This window comes from Melanerpes formicivorus, unplaced genomic scaffold (assembly GCF_026170545.1).
Source record: "Melanerpes formicivorus ecotype bairdi unplaced genomic scaffold, bMelFor1.0.p_v2 SCAF_123, whole genome shotgun sequence".
Lineage (NCBI taxonomy): Eukaryota > Metazoa > Chordata > Aves > Piciformes > Picidae > Melanerpes > Melanerpes formicivorus.
In genome coordinates this window covers 565,001-577,037 of record NW_027142475.1, presented here as the reverse complement: position 1 = coordinate 577,037, position 12,037 = coordinate 565,001, and the positions used below count along the sequence as shown (strand labels likewise).

Sequence of the window (12,037 nt, the reverse complement as noted above, 5' to 3'; positions counted from 1 at the left end):
TCAGCCACAGCAGCAGAACCTGCACCTTGTGCTTTCAGGCAGCTGAAGCTGCCCTGTGCTGAGCAGGGCTTGGAGCAGCCTTCCTCCAAAGGGTCCAAAGCTGCTGGCCTGACACTGGAGGGTGCTGGGCGCCCTGGGGAGAGGTTGCTTTGAGTCAGGAGCTGTGTTGGACATGGGGACTGAGAACCTGGGGCTTGCAGAGCAGCAGGCTTGGTGGCAAAGCCTGGTGCTAACGCTGAGCTGTGCCAGATGCTTCCCCCCAGCCTCCCAGGTGCCTCCTTGGCCATGCCCATCCTGAGCAGTGGCAGATGAGGGGGATTGCCTGCCCCTGCCACCAGCAGCCCTTGGGGCACAGGAGGTGTATGGCCCTGGAGCTTTAGCTGTCAAGAGCTGGGTAAGAGAAAGACCCCAGAGAGGCACAGACCATAAACCTGCTCTGGTGTGGTTACTGGGAGTGGCAGGAGGGGAGGGGTCAGGTGCTGCTGCTGGGCACCAGGAAGCCTGGCAGCACTCTGGGCTGGAAAACCCTTTGGCTAAAGGCAGGGAGGCAGCCAGGGCAGAAAACAGGCTTTAGGCTTCGAGAGCGAGGGGAGCAGTTTGGTCTGAGCAGTGTGTGGGGCAGGGGTGAGCTGGTGTGGGGCAGGGTGGGCTGGTGTGTGGCAGGGTGAGCTGGTGTGTGGCAGGGTGAGCTGGTGTGGGGCAGGGGTGAGCTGGTGTGGGGCAGGGGTGAGCTGGTCTGTGGCAGGGTGAGCTGGTGTGGGGCATGGGTGAGCTGGTGTGGGGCAGGGGTGGGCTGGTGTGGGGCAGGGGTGAGCTGGTGTGTGGCAGGGATGGGCTGGTGTGTGGCAGGGGTGGGCTGGTGTGGGGCAGGGGTGGGCTGGTGTGTGGCAGGGGTGAGCTGGTGTGTGGCAGGGGTGAGCTGGTCTGTGGCAGGGTGAGCTGGTGTGGGGCAGGGGTGAGCTGGTGTGTGGCAGGGGTGAGCTGGTCTGTGGCAGGGTGAGCTGGTGTGGGGCAGGGGTGAGCTGGTGTGTGGCAGGGGTGAGCTGGTGTGTGGCAGGGGTGAGCTGGTGTGGGACATGGGTGGGCTGGTGTGTGGCAGGGATGGGCTGGTCTGTGGCATGGGTGGGCTGGTCTGTGGCAGGGATGGGCTGGTGTGTGGCAGGGGTGAGCTGGTCTGTGGCAGGGGTGGGCTGGTGTGTGGCAGGGGTGAGCTGGTGTGTGGCAGGGGTGAGCTGGTGTGTGGCAGGGTGAGCTGGTCTGTGGCAGGGGTGAGCTGGTGTGTGGCAGGGGTGGGCTGGTCTGGGGCAGGGTGAGCTGGTGTGTGGCAGGGATGGGCTGGTCTGTGGCAGGGGTGGGCTGGTCTGTGGCATGGGTGGGCTGGTCTGTGGCAGGGATGAGCTGGTGTGTGGCAGGGTGAGCCCCAGTGCCAGGCCAGCCGGGTTGCTGCTGCCCCTCCTCCCTCCCTGCTGCAGCAGGAGCCGGCAGGCAGCGGCAGGCGTTCCCCGGCGCCACTCCATCAGGCAGAAACTCGCAGATGTTTAAGGTAAATACAGCCTCTGGTGTCAGTTTGCAGCCATTGTCATCTTTTATTCCTACTCTTTAAGCCATAAAGGTGGCTGTAGCCTGGTTTTTTCCCCACAAATTTAATAGCTGAGCACAACTGGCTGCCGTTTGCAGTTTGTTTTCCCCAAGTGTTTCGCAGTGCAAAGCTGCTCCCCCCTGGCACTGGTGCTGAGCCTGGGGGCTCTGAAGGGCAGAGTCACTCGGCAGGGAAAGGTGAGCTGGGGACAGGAGCTGGCTCCTCACTGCTGGGAGGTGCTGAGAGCCTTCTCTTGGGTGTGAGCTGCCTAAGGGGAAGAGGGGAGGCGGGTCCCTGCCCTCACGGGGCAAAGCTGGTGACAAGAACAGGGAACAGCTGGCAGTGAGGATGTGAGTGGCAGGGGTGGGCCTGGAGAGTCCTCACTGCACCTTGCCTCTCTGTTTCCTATGGAGTTTGTGACTGAGCTGTGCCATGGGAGCAGCCTTGGGCAGGGCTGGCGCAGAGCGGTGCCCGGCTCGGGCTGGGGCTGCCCGCGGGCGAGCTCAGGGCGGTGGAGCTCAGGGGCTTGGCAGCCCTGGGAGCCGGAGCGAGGCAGGGCTGGAGCTGCCTCAGAGCCTGCATTCAGCCTGTCCTCAGCTGCACCCTGCCACTGCTAACCCCAGGCCCTCACGGAGGACAAGAGCCTTCTGGAGAGGCAGCTCGGTGCCAGCCCGGGCCGAGCTCTGGGCTTCTAAAGGCGTCACTCGGCAGGCTTAGTGCAGCAGCATCCTGGCAGGAAAAGCTTCAGTGGCTTGAACTTCAAATAATTTATTTCTAAATTACTTCTACTGTAATTCTTATTAATTCCAAGAGGCTCCTGAGCCGATGTGCAGCTCGGCAAAGGCAAGGAGCAGCTTAATGAATTGAAAACAGGATTGAGTCTTTTAGAGTAAATGTAAAAAAATATGCTGGCAGTGATTGCCGAGATGGAAATCGAATCTTAATGGCTGTGTTAATGATTTGTAGTGAATACCGTGTGGAGGAGAGCACACCCAGCTGATCCCTGGGCAAGAACCTGCCTTGGAATGGCTTTGATGAAACCATTCCTCAGCAGCGGTTAGCAGCCCTCAGGGTTTGCACCTCGGAGCTGTTTGATGCTGCCTCTGCTGGGGCCTGAGGGGCTGCTGAGGATGGGACCTGCTCTGCCTCCACTCGGTCCCTGCTCCTGCAGTGAGTGGTGGAGGTGGCTCTTGGCTGGCAGCCTTGGTGTCTGCATGGGTGCTACAGTGGGGCTGGGGACCTGTCCCCGAGTGCAGAAGGGGAGTGTGTGCCTGCAGCCCCGGTGCTGCTGGGGACCTCAGGCAGGGCTGCAGACACTCAAGAATGGCTACAGGAAGAGGTTGTCACCTTCAAGGGTTATCCTGCCTGTGGGTGTCTGTAGACAGCTTTGAACCCCATGGGCTGGGCATGAGGGCTGCCACCACTCTGGCAGGAAGCTGCCTGGACAAGTACAGGGTTGTGTCTGCATCCTTGGACGGGCAGGTTGGCAAACTCAGGTTAGCAGCAGGTAACACTCCATGAAGGATGGTGGCAGTGAGGGGGGTGGTGGCAGTGAGGGGGGTGGTGGCAGTGGGGGGGGGGGGATGGTGGCTGGATGCTCCTCTTCTGCTCGAGGGCTTCCAACAGGATCAAGCTGCAGGAAGAGCTGCAGGAGCCAAGCAGATAGCCAGGGACAGGCTCTTTGCACCTCCTGCCATGGGCCTGCAGCACTCAGCTCTGGGGGGTGTGAGTCTGTCTGACAGCAACTCTTCACTGCTGCTATTCATCAGTCTGGAGAGCTGAATTTGTACCCAGAGGGCAGGGAGACGTGGCCAGAGTTCAGCCTGGTGCCATCAGGGCTGGGACGGTGTCTGGTGAGCCGCAGCCTCTTCCCTCCCACACGATGCAAGCTTTGTGTCAGAGGTCTGTGTCCAATGGGTTGTGCTGCTGTGCAGCTCTGCTGCCAGGGGACCCTCGCTGCCCCCCACTGATGCCCTGTCTCTGCTCCCTCAGGCGAAGGCCAGAACCTGGTGACAGAGGACGTGACGGTGGTGGAGGGGGACGTGGCCACCATCAGCTGCCGCGTCAAGAACAGCGACGACTCCGTCATCCAGCTGCTGAATCCCAACAGGCAAACCATCTACTTCCGGGACTTCAGGCGTGAGTTTCCTCTTCCCTGGCTGGGAGCAGCTCTCCCTGTGCCTGGTTGTGTCAGGGAGCAGAAATGCTTCACAGGCCCAGAGCTGGAGGGCAGCTGCCGTCAGGAGCCCCTTGGGCGCCCGTCCCCAGGCTGCTGCTCTCTGCAGAGCTCTGCTGTGTGGCGGGAGGGGGCCAGGGCTGCTCTCACCGTGGTGTCCTTGCTCCACAGCGCTGAAGGACAGCAGGTTCCAGCTGGTGAACTTCTCCAACAGCGAGCTCCGAGTGTCCTTGACCAATGTGTCTGTTTCTGATGAGGGGAGGTACTTCTGCCAGCTCTACACCGACCCCCCCCAGGAGATCTACACCACCATTACAGTGCTGGGTAAGGACCAGAGAGGTGCTGGCAGGGCTGGGGGCTGCACAGCATCTGGAGAGCTCCAGCCACCCAGGGAGAGCCACAGCTCTCCAGCCATGAGCACAGCAAGCCTGGAGCACTGAGAGCTCTCCTACTGGAGACCAGCTCAGTTCTTCAGCAGCTTAGGGCTTGAACCTGCAGGCAATTTTTGGCTTCAAAGAATAAGCAGAGGTGTAAGCATGAGGTGTTCTCCACTTCCAAGCCTCTTTTACTCAGGCAGGTCGCTTGGAGAGGCTTTGAGGCTCTCCTGCCTCTCAGGGAGTGGGGTTTACTACCAGCTTTCATCTGCAGACAGCATTGAGGACAAGCTCTTAGTGCTGTCACTGCTCTGTGTGCCTGAGGAAGTCGTTTGGTTTCTCAGGCCAAGCTGAACCTCTGACTTCCTGGAAGTGATGTCTGCAGCCCCAGGCTTGGCAGAAGGGCAGGAGCTGTGCAGCACAAACCCTCCTCTGTCTCATTTCTGCTCTGCCCAGGGTGAGGGGAGGCAGCACATGCTATGGGGAGCAGGGACAGAGCTGCAGTGGTTGTCTCATTTAGGGGAGAAAGGAAGGAGTCAGCTGGAAAGGAGAAGCTGTAGAAAACCTCTTTCAATGCTTCTCTGATGTGCAGAGGGAAGACCAAGGGATGGGAATGCTTCCCAGCGTGGTGGAAGTGCTGTGGATGGATTTTGTGCTTGCAGCAATCAGCCACTGTGGCCACATCCCAAACCCTTCCTCCCTGGGCCCGGGGTGTGGGTGGCTGCGGTTCAGTGCTGGAGCTTTGCCCAGCTGTGGTGCTCCTTCAGGGCAGGTGGCACCAGCATCAGCGCTGGCAAACCTCCTGCTGCTGTGCAGATGTGAAGCTCCTGCAGGGCTGTCAGTGGATTTGGTGTGCAGGGGAGTCTGGAGCTCAGCTCATGGGAAGTGAGAGCTCCTTGTTCACCTGAGCCAGCTGTGTGTTGGTACAGCGCCGCTGGCATCGGAGCCTGCTCCTTTGCCTCGGGATGGCTGCTTGCAGAGCCAGAGCCAGAGCCAGCCCTACCCTGTCTGCTCTGTCCCCCACCTGAACCTGCTCCCACACAGCCCCGTGGGCTCATCCCTGCCCTTCACTCCCCTGGGCTTCACTGGCAGCAGGGGGGGCCGCGGTTCTGCTCCCCGCATCAGCAGCTGCTGCCGCTGGAGCTGCTCCTGCCGCTGGAGCTGCTCCTGCCGCTGGAGCTGCTCCTGCCGAGCTTCCAGGGCTCTATTAATAGAGAACCTGAGGCACAGGGGGGGAGTTAATGTGAGATCTTGCTCCCTGATTAGTCTAAATCTTCCTTCTTTCACTTAATGAGATTTGCTGCTTAGGTTTTATACATTGTATAAGTAATGTTTATAAGCAGTTCTACTACAGCTATTAGGGTTATCAACATCCTCAGAGTCTCTCTGCACTTCCCCTGTTCACAGCTCTGCTCCAGCTCTCCTCTCTCATCACACACAGACAGAGCTGGTTGGGTTTCATCTCGCAGCCAACAGTGCTGAGAAGCTGTTTGAAATCATGGCACTTGCTCTGATCACCTCCAGGCCAGCGCTGCTGCCTCTGAAGTGGGAGACAAAACGCAGGGGTTTGTTGGTCTGGGGTTTCTGAGGAACTCAGGGGGCAGTTTGTGTTGCCCCCCCTGTCCCTCAGCTCTTTTTGAGGAGGGGGTTGCAGTGTGGCTGCTGTGTGCCTGCCTTCCCTGGCATCCATGAAGCACTGAGTGCTCTGCTTTTACCTTCATGGCACCCTCAGGCCAAAGCTGAGCTCATGAGGCAGGCAGGACAATGGCTGTTGGTACTGGAGGACAAGGGAGGGCACTACTTAGCCTGGCTGGCATTTGTGTGGAGAGGTCGGGTGCTGTGGCACCAAGGGTGGCATCTCCTTCCCATTCCCTCTGTTGTTGACTCCCTAATTAGGAGAAATTTCTGGTGGCTTTGCTGTGCCATGAGCAGGAGTGACCATGGCCAAAGCACCCTGGTCAGAGCTCCATGAGGGACATGTTCTGTGGCAAGGTGGAGCTGAGCCTGTTCCTGGGCTGTGACCTTGAGAAAAGCCTGAGCTGAGGCAGCGGAGTGGTCCCCACCAGTGCCCCCGGGAACATGCTCCCTGGTACTCATCTCATGGTCATCACTCAGGCTTTGATCTGCCTGAGGCTCTATCAAAGAGCAGTTGTGCTGCTCTGCCTCTAATGATGCTGGCTTCAGAGCAGGGAGCAAAGTTTGGAGGCATCCTCCTTGGGAGTGGGCGTTGGGAGGCAGCTCGGCGCTGGCTCGGGCGGCGCTCCCCGCGCACCTCCCTGTCTGCTCTGACATGCTGTGGAGAGTTGTTGCTGCCTAATTGGAAGATGTGAAAGGCTCAAATATGGAGCCTGTTCTGTTCTTTTTAGGCAGAAGCCACAAGTGACTAATTAGTCCATTTGATCATCTGGATGCTATTTGTACATATTTGTTCTTCATTAGCTCGGAACCGTGTTAGTCACATCTGAACCATGCAGTTGCTTAATCACATTGATCAGAGCAAGGTTGAGGCTCCTTTGGAAGTTCTGGGGTTTGTCTCAGGCTCCAGCTCTGCGCTCTCTGAGCTCCTGATGCTCAGTTTTGTCTGCTTTTTGCCTCGCTAGCTGTGGGCTCTTCCGTGGGGAAGAGATTTCCTCCTGCCCCTGTTGGAAGCTTTCAGCGAGTCTGTCATTCCTGGCTGTGCTGCAGCGGCTGTGGTCCCCCTGAAGTCACAGCCTGCTGCTCACTACTCCTGGGGTAATGTTCATGGACCATTTGCCTCCAGCTGCACCAGGGGAGGTGTAGGTTGGATAGCAGGAAGAATTTCTTTGCTGTAGGTGTGGTCAGGGATTGGCACAGGCTGTCCAGGGAAGTGGTGGAGTCCCCATCCCTGGGGGTGTTCAAAAGCAATCAGATGTGGCACTCTGGGACGTGGTCTCGTGGTCACGGAGGTGTTTGGCAGAAGGTTGGACTTTGATGCTCTTAGAGGTCTTTTCAAACCTTAACTATGCTATGTTCTGTAGTCATGTTTAAAAGAGTCTTGGTCTCCAGAAGATCCTTCTCTGGGGCACCAGCACGTTCCTGTCCCAAGGGAATTCCATGTGCTCTGGGTGCATATCCCTGGTTTGGAGCTCTCCACTCTGGGATGGTTTTGTGCCTGGCTTGTGGAGGCCTGATGGGTTCCAGAGGTGAGGGCATTCCAGCCCATGCTGTGCACAGCAGCTTCTTGAGCCTCTTAAATGAGCTTGATGCTTGCTGGCTGCCTTCCACCGCTGCCAGCTGAGGCTGGGAGCTCAACAGCAGGAGAGAAACATCGCAGCGCGAGGTTAGAGGCAGGGTAAGCAAAGCACTTCCAAATGTCAGCCTCTATGTTTCCTCTCCTTGTCAGAGGAGTCAGGGAACGTGCACAGAGTCAAGCTGCAGTTCTGAACAGCAGCAGCACAGGCGAGCAGCATGGAGTTGAAAGCTCTTCCCTGGAATGCTGCCTGCCTGGGGGAGAGCAGAGCTCCAGAGCTGAGGAGTGATGGTTGTGGGGTGGGGAGGGTCTGGCTCTGCTTACTCTGAAACTGCCCAGCCAAGAGCTGATCCTCTGCAAGATCCCAGGAGTACTGTGGCCAACTCTCCTCAGGTAGATCTGATGAGTTTTCCTGAGGGTCTTGCCCTGTGGTAGTGATCAAAAAATGTCTTTCTCACCTCCTGTCTCCTCTCCTGTTGCAGTCCCCCCACGCAACTTGGTCATCGACATCCAGAAAGAAGTCGCCGTGGAGGGAGAAGAGATTGAGCTGAACTGCACTGCCATGGCCAGCAGACCAGCCACCACCATCAGATGGTTCAAAGGGAACAAGGAGCTGACTGGTATGTGTGGCCCCTCAGCCACCTCCTGCCTGCAGCCAGCTGCAGTGCTCCGTGTGAGGCTGGGGCCTGTCCTCAGCACCAGCCTGGGGGGAAAACAGGAGAAGAAAGGATAAAAACCAACCATGGCAGGAGCTGCTTTGAAGGGCAGCTCAGAGCAAAGGGCGGTGTGGGCAGGCAGATAACTGCCCAGCACAGAAGGGCTGAACCCTTGGTCCCTGCCCACCTGCCAGACTGGAGTACCAGGTCTGGAGTCGCTCTGTAGCTGCAGGTGACCTTGAGGACAGCCCCGGAGCCGTGTGCTGAATCGCTCCTGCGGCAGTGCCGGCCGCGCCGTGCCGGCCGCGCCGTGCCGGCTGCGGGTGGGATGCTCTCTGCTGAGGCCTCTGCAGGTTCCTAGCTCAGCCTCACGTCTGCCTCTCTTGTTTGTGGAGCGTCTCTCCGTGTTCAGCTGAATATTCATAGCCCCTGGCTGCTGGGGCTCCCCGAGCTCTGCCTGCTCCTGCTGTTTGCACATTCGAGTCTCTGCCTCCGGTCGCTGCTGACATGCTGCTCGTTGGGGTCTGTGAGCAGCTGTGAGCTGGGCTGGCAACACCTCAGTGCCTCACCCCCCTGAGACACTGCAGGGCTCTCTGCAGAGTCCAGGCTCATTGCTTGAAACCTACCCCCAACAAGGGCAGAAGAAAATTCTCTCTGCAAGCCCAACACCTACAAGCATCTGAGTAGGAGCCCTGCTGAGGCCATGCTGAGCAGGGTGGAAGGCAGACCTGCTGCCTGGGCAGCCGTGCCCAGCAATGCCCAGCAACAGTGTGCCAATGGTCCCTTTCTGGGGCTCCTCCCCATCCTGGTGGGCAGCACTGCAGCAGTGTGTGATCCTTCGTGCCCGGCTGTCCGGCCTCTGGCCACAGTCTTTCTGTGGTGGCAGCTGAGTGGCAGCTCTCCCCTTCCTGTCTGCAGACTGCTGAGCTGAGCAGCAGCCCACCCTGCTGCTTCTTGGGAGCTATTCTGCAGGCAGAAGTGGGGAAGCTGAAGTCCCTGGCTGGGGCTGGGCAGCAGGGAAGCATGGCTGTGCTGGGCAGAAAGCCCTTCCCCTAAACATCAGGGGGTGCCACTTCCTGTGCCTCTCCTGTTTCACTTTGCTGTGTTACAAACAAATGTTTGTGTCTGAAGGACCTCAGCTACCAGCTGGGACTTCTCAAGAAACAAGTGTTTGAGGGCTGGCACCAGGGCCTGCCAAGCTCCTGGAAAATCCTTTTGCTCTTTCCTTTCTTCCTTTGTCCTTTCTCCCTCCTTGTTTCTGTTGCCTCATCCTCCAGGCAGCTGGTGCCAAGCCATGCCCTGCTCCAGCCACCACTGCTGCTGGAAGGCTGCAGTCTATCAATATGTCTTTCAATTAAGTTAATCTGTTTAATCACTTTTCTGGCTAATTGTTGATCCAGGAGTGGGAGGGCATTTGTTGTGCATTGATTTAGGAGTCTGGGGATTTGGGGCTGGTGTTAGGGGATCGTTGATCCCAGTGGGGACTTCGTCTGGCAGCAGCCTGATGGAGAAGGATGCTCCTTCGCCTCCCCAAAACCTCTGTGAGCAGAGGGGGGACACTTGGCCAAAGGGCACAGGAAGGAGGGAGGTGCCCTTGGTGCCCATGGGGTGGTGATGCTGACTCCCTGCCCCTGTCTTCTCCCAACAGGCAAGTCAGAGGTGGAGCAGTGGCTGGACATGTACACAGTCACCAGCCAGCTGGTGCTGAAGGTGGGGCGGGAGGACGATGGGGTCCCTGTCATCTGCCTGGTGGATCACCCTGCGGTCAAGGACTTGCAGACACAGCGCTACCTGGAAGTCATGTGTGAGTAGCAGCCTTCCCATTCCCTGCACCTAGCAAAGTGCTCACCTAGGAGCTGAGGGACTGGTCACTACCTGATGAAACCCCAGGGGCTTTGTGTCCTGTCCTCCTGTCCCCAGGACGCTGGGTACCACTTCAGGGGTTAAACCATGACTCTTCCAAGCCCTTCTGAGGTAGCTTCTTTCTCTTAAGGAATAAGTTGCTGTACCTAGAATTTGCACCATCAAAGGATCCTGGCTGGGCTTTGTAATTGTCAGAACAGATTAAATCTGAGCATTTTCCTTTTAGCAACCTACTTGCTCTTTGAAAAGTGCTTCTCTACTCCCACATCAAAGCAGCTGGCCACCACTGCGAGTCTGCTGGCAGAAGCCTGGTGCTGAGCAAAAGGAGCTGAGGGCTGTGCGTTGCGAACACTTTCCCAAGGCTTTTCTAAACCACAGCTCCAGGAGCTGTGTGGCATCTGCAGTGACACTGCTGCTGGAGGCCACCACCTTCTGCAGTGCTCCAAACATCCTCAGTACTCACAGTGCACTCCACCTCCTTCAGGAGTTGCTCTTCTGATGGTGTTAACGAGGTTAATGAGCAGGTACCTACAGATCCCTGTGGTCCCAAATGCAGCCATGCCTGACCTTCGGCTGCTGGAGCTGCTGGAGCTGCTCCACAGTCACAGCTGTGCTCAGAAAGCTGCTGAAGGCACAATCAGAGCCTGGGGTGCCAGGGTGGTTCTGAGCACTTGGTTTTGCAGGTTCACTCCAAGTGTAAGGTGAATGGAAAGGAGAAGAGGAAGTTTTGTGTTAATTCATCCTGTCTGCCTCATTATGTGCTTTGATTCTGAACATCTTGGTTACAATTCTCCTATCTGGGAGAGGAGCGGGAAGTGATGTTCCTGTAATGAGGAAAACAGAAGTGATCAGATACCAGCTCAGCTGGCAGAGCTGAGCTCTGCTAATGTGTAATTCATTTATGCAAACTTAATGTCCATTAACATTTCTTGTAGAGCTCCATTAGCTTTAATAATGCATCAGCACCTTTGTGAGGCTTGATCAAATGCTGAATGGGGAGGAGAAGAATCCCAGCTCCCCGCCAGGCCAAGGGGCTGCAGCCTTGCTGGGCTTCTCCCCTTGGCTCCTCAGCCCCCTCCAGGACTCCCTTCAGAGACTCTGCAGCCCTGATGGGTGGATGGTCAGGAGAGGTCTGCACAAAGCTTGGTTCTTCCTCAGATCAATCCCTTCCTGGCCGTTTCCACTGGCAGCCTTTACCGGCCCTGCAACCAGGGCAGAGCAGAGGCAGCTGCCTGGGTTGGTTTTGTGAGCTAAACTGAGCTTGCTCAAAGGGATCATGTTCATATGTGGGGACCTGACCTGCCTTAGTCCAGGCAGCTCCTGCAGCAGGCAGCAGCAGATGGCCTGCAGGGAGAGCAGCAGCAGCTGAACAAGTTGTGCATCACAACCTTGCGGCTCCCAGCAATTAGCAGCTGCAGGGCTCCACGTGCTGGACTGCATCCAGACATCTGCACTTAGTACCTGCTGTTGGACCTGAACCCAGGCTAGCAAGGGCAGCTGCAGAGCAAACTTTAACCCTTCAGCTCCCCTTGCTCCAGGCTGGTGCTGTGTTGGGTGCTGGGAGAGCCTGAGCAGGAGGAAAATCCTCTTGGACTGCCTCATGGATGGGCAGCTTGGTCAGAGCTGCTGCAGGTGTGGGCTTGGCCTCTTGGGGGAGGTGAGCTCCTGCCATCAGCCCTCACTCATTCCTTCTCAACTGATTGATCCAGAGGGAAGGACTCCTCCCAGCTGGGGTCTGTGTCCATGTGCTGACCATGAGGTTACCCTGCAGGCACTCCAGCTTCCAGCTCTCTGTTGTGGTGGTCATCAGCCCTCGCTGATGGTCCTATCCTCACATGTGTGGCCCCCCCTGCTTCTCTTGCAGCCTGCAAGGTTTTACTCCAGATCTGCTGGCTGTGCTCCTTGCTCAGGGCCCTGCTGCTGCATTCTCCCTCTCAGTCCTGCTCGTTCCCACCAAGGGCACGGAATGCCAGCAGGGCACAGCAGAATCTTCTCCTCAACAGCCCTGAATGTGTCCAACTCGAGCATGAAAAGCACTGGGGAAGGACAGGAGGGGGATGGATGGATGGGTGGATGGGTGGATGGATGGGTGGATGGATGGGTGGATGGGTGGATGGATGGGTGGATGGGTGGATGGATGGATGGATGGATGGATGGATGGATGGATGGATGGATGGA

General features: G+C 57.6%; 1 protein-coding gene across 9 annotated transcripts in view; it reads left to right on the top strand.

Moving 5' to 3' along the window:
• CADM1 (cell adhesion molecule 1) overlaps window positions 1-12,037 on the top strand; it is a 131,516-nt gene that overhangs the window by 80,588 nt on the left and 38,891 nt on the right. For all 9 annotated transcript variants that reach the window (XM_068167798.1, XM_068167795.1, XM_068167801.1 and 6 more), the window contains exons 2-5: window positions 3,572-3,718; window positions 3,927-4,079; window positions 7,823-7,960; window positions 9,645-9,800. In XM_068167798.1, coding sequence (XP_068023899.1) covers window positions 3,572-3,718; window positions 3,927-4,079; window positions 7,823-7,960; window positions 9,645-9,800 — 594 coding nt within the window. The remainder of the gene's footprint in view (window positions 1-3,571; window positions 3,719-3,926; window positions 4,080-7,822; window positions 7,961-9,644; window positions 9,801-12,037) is intronic.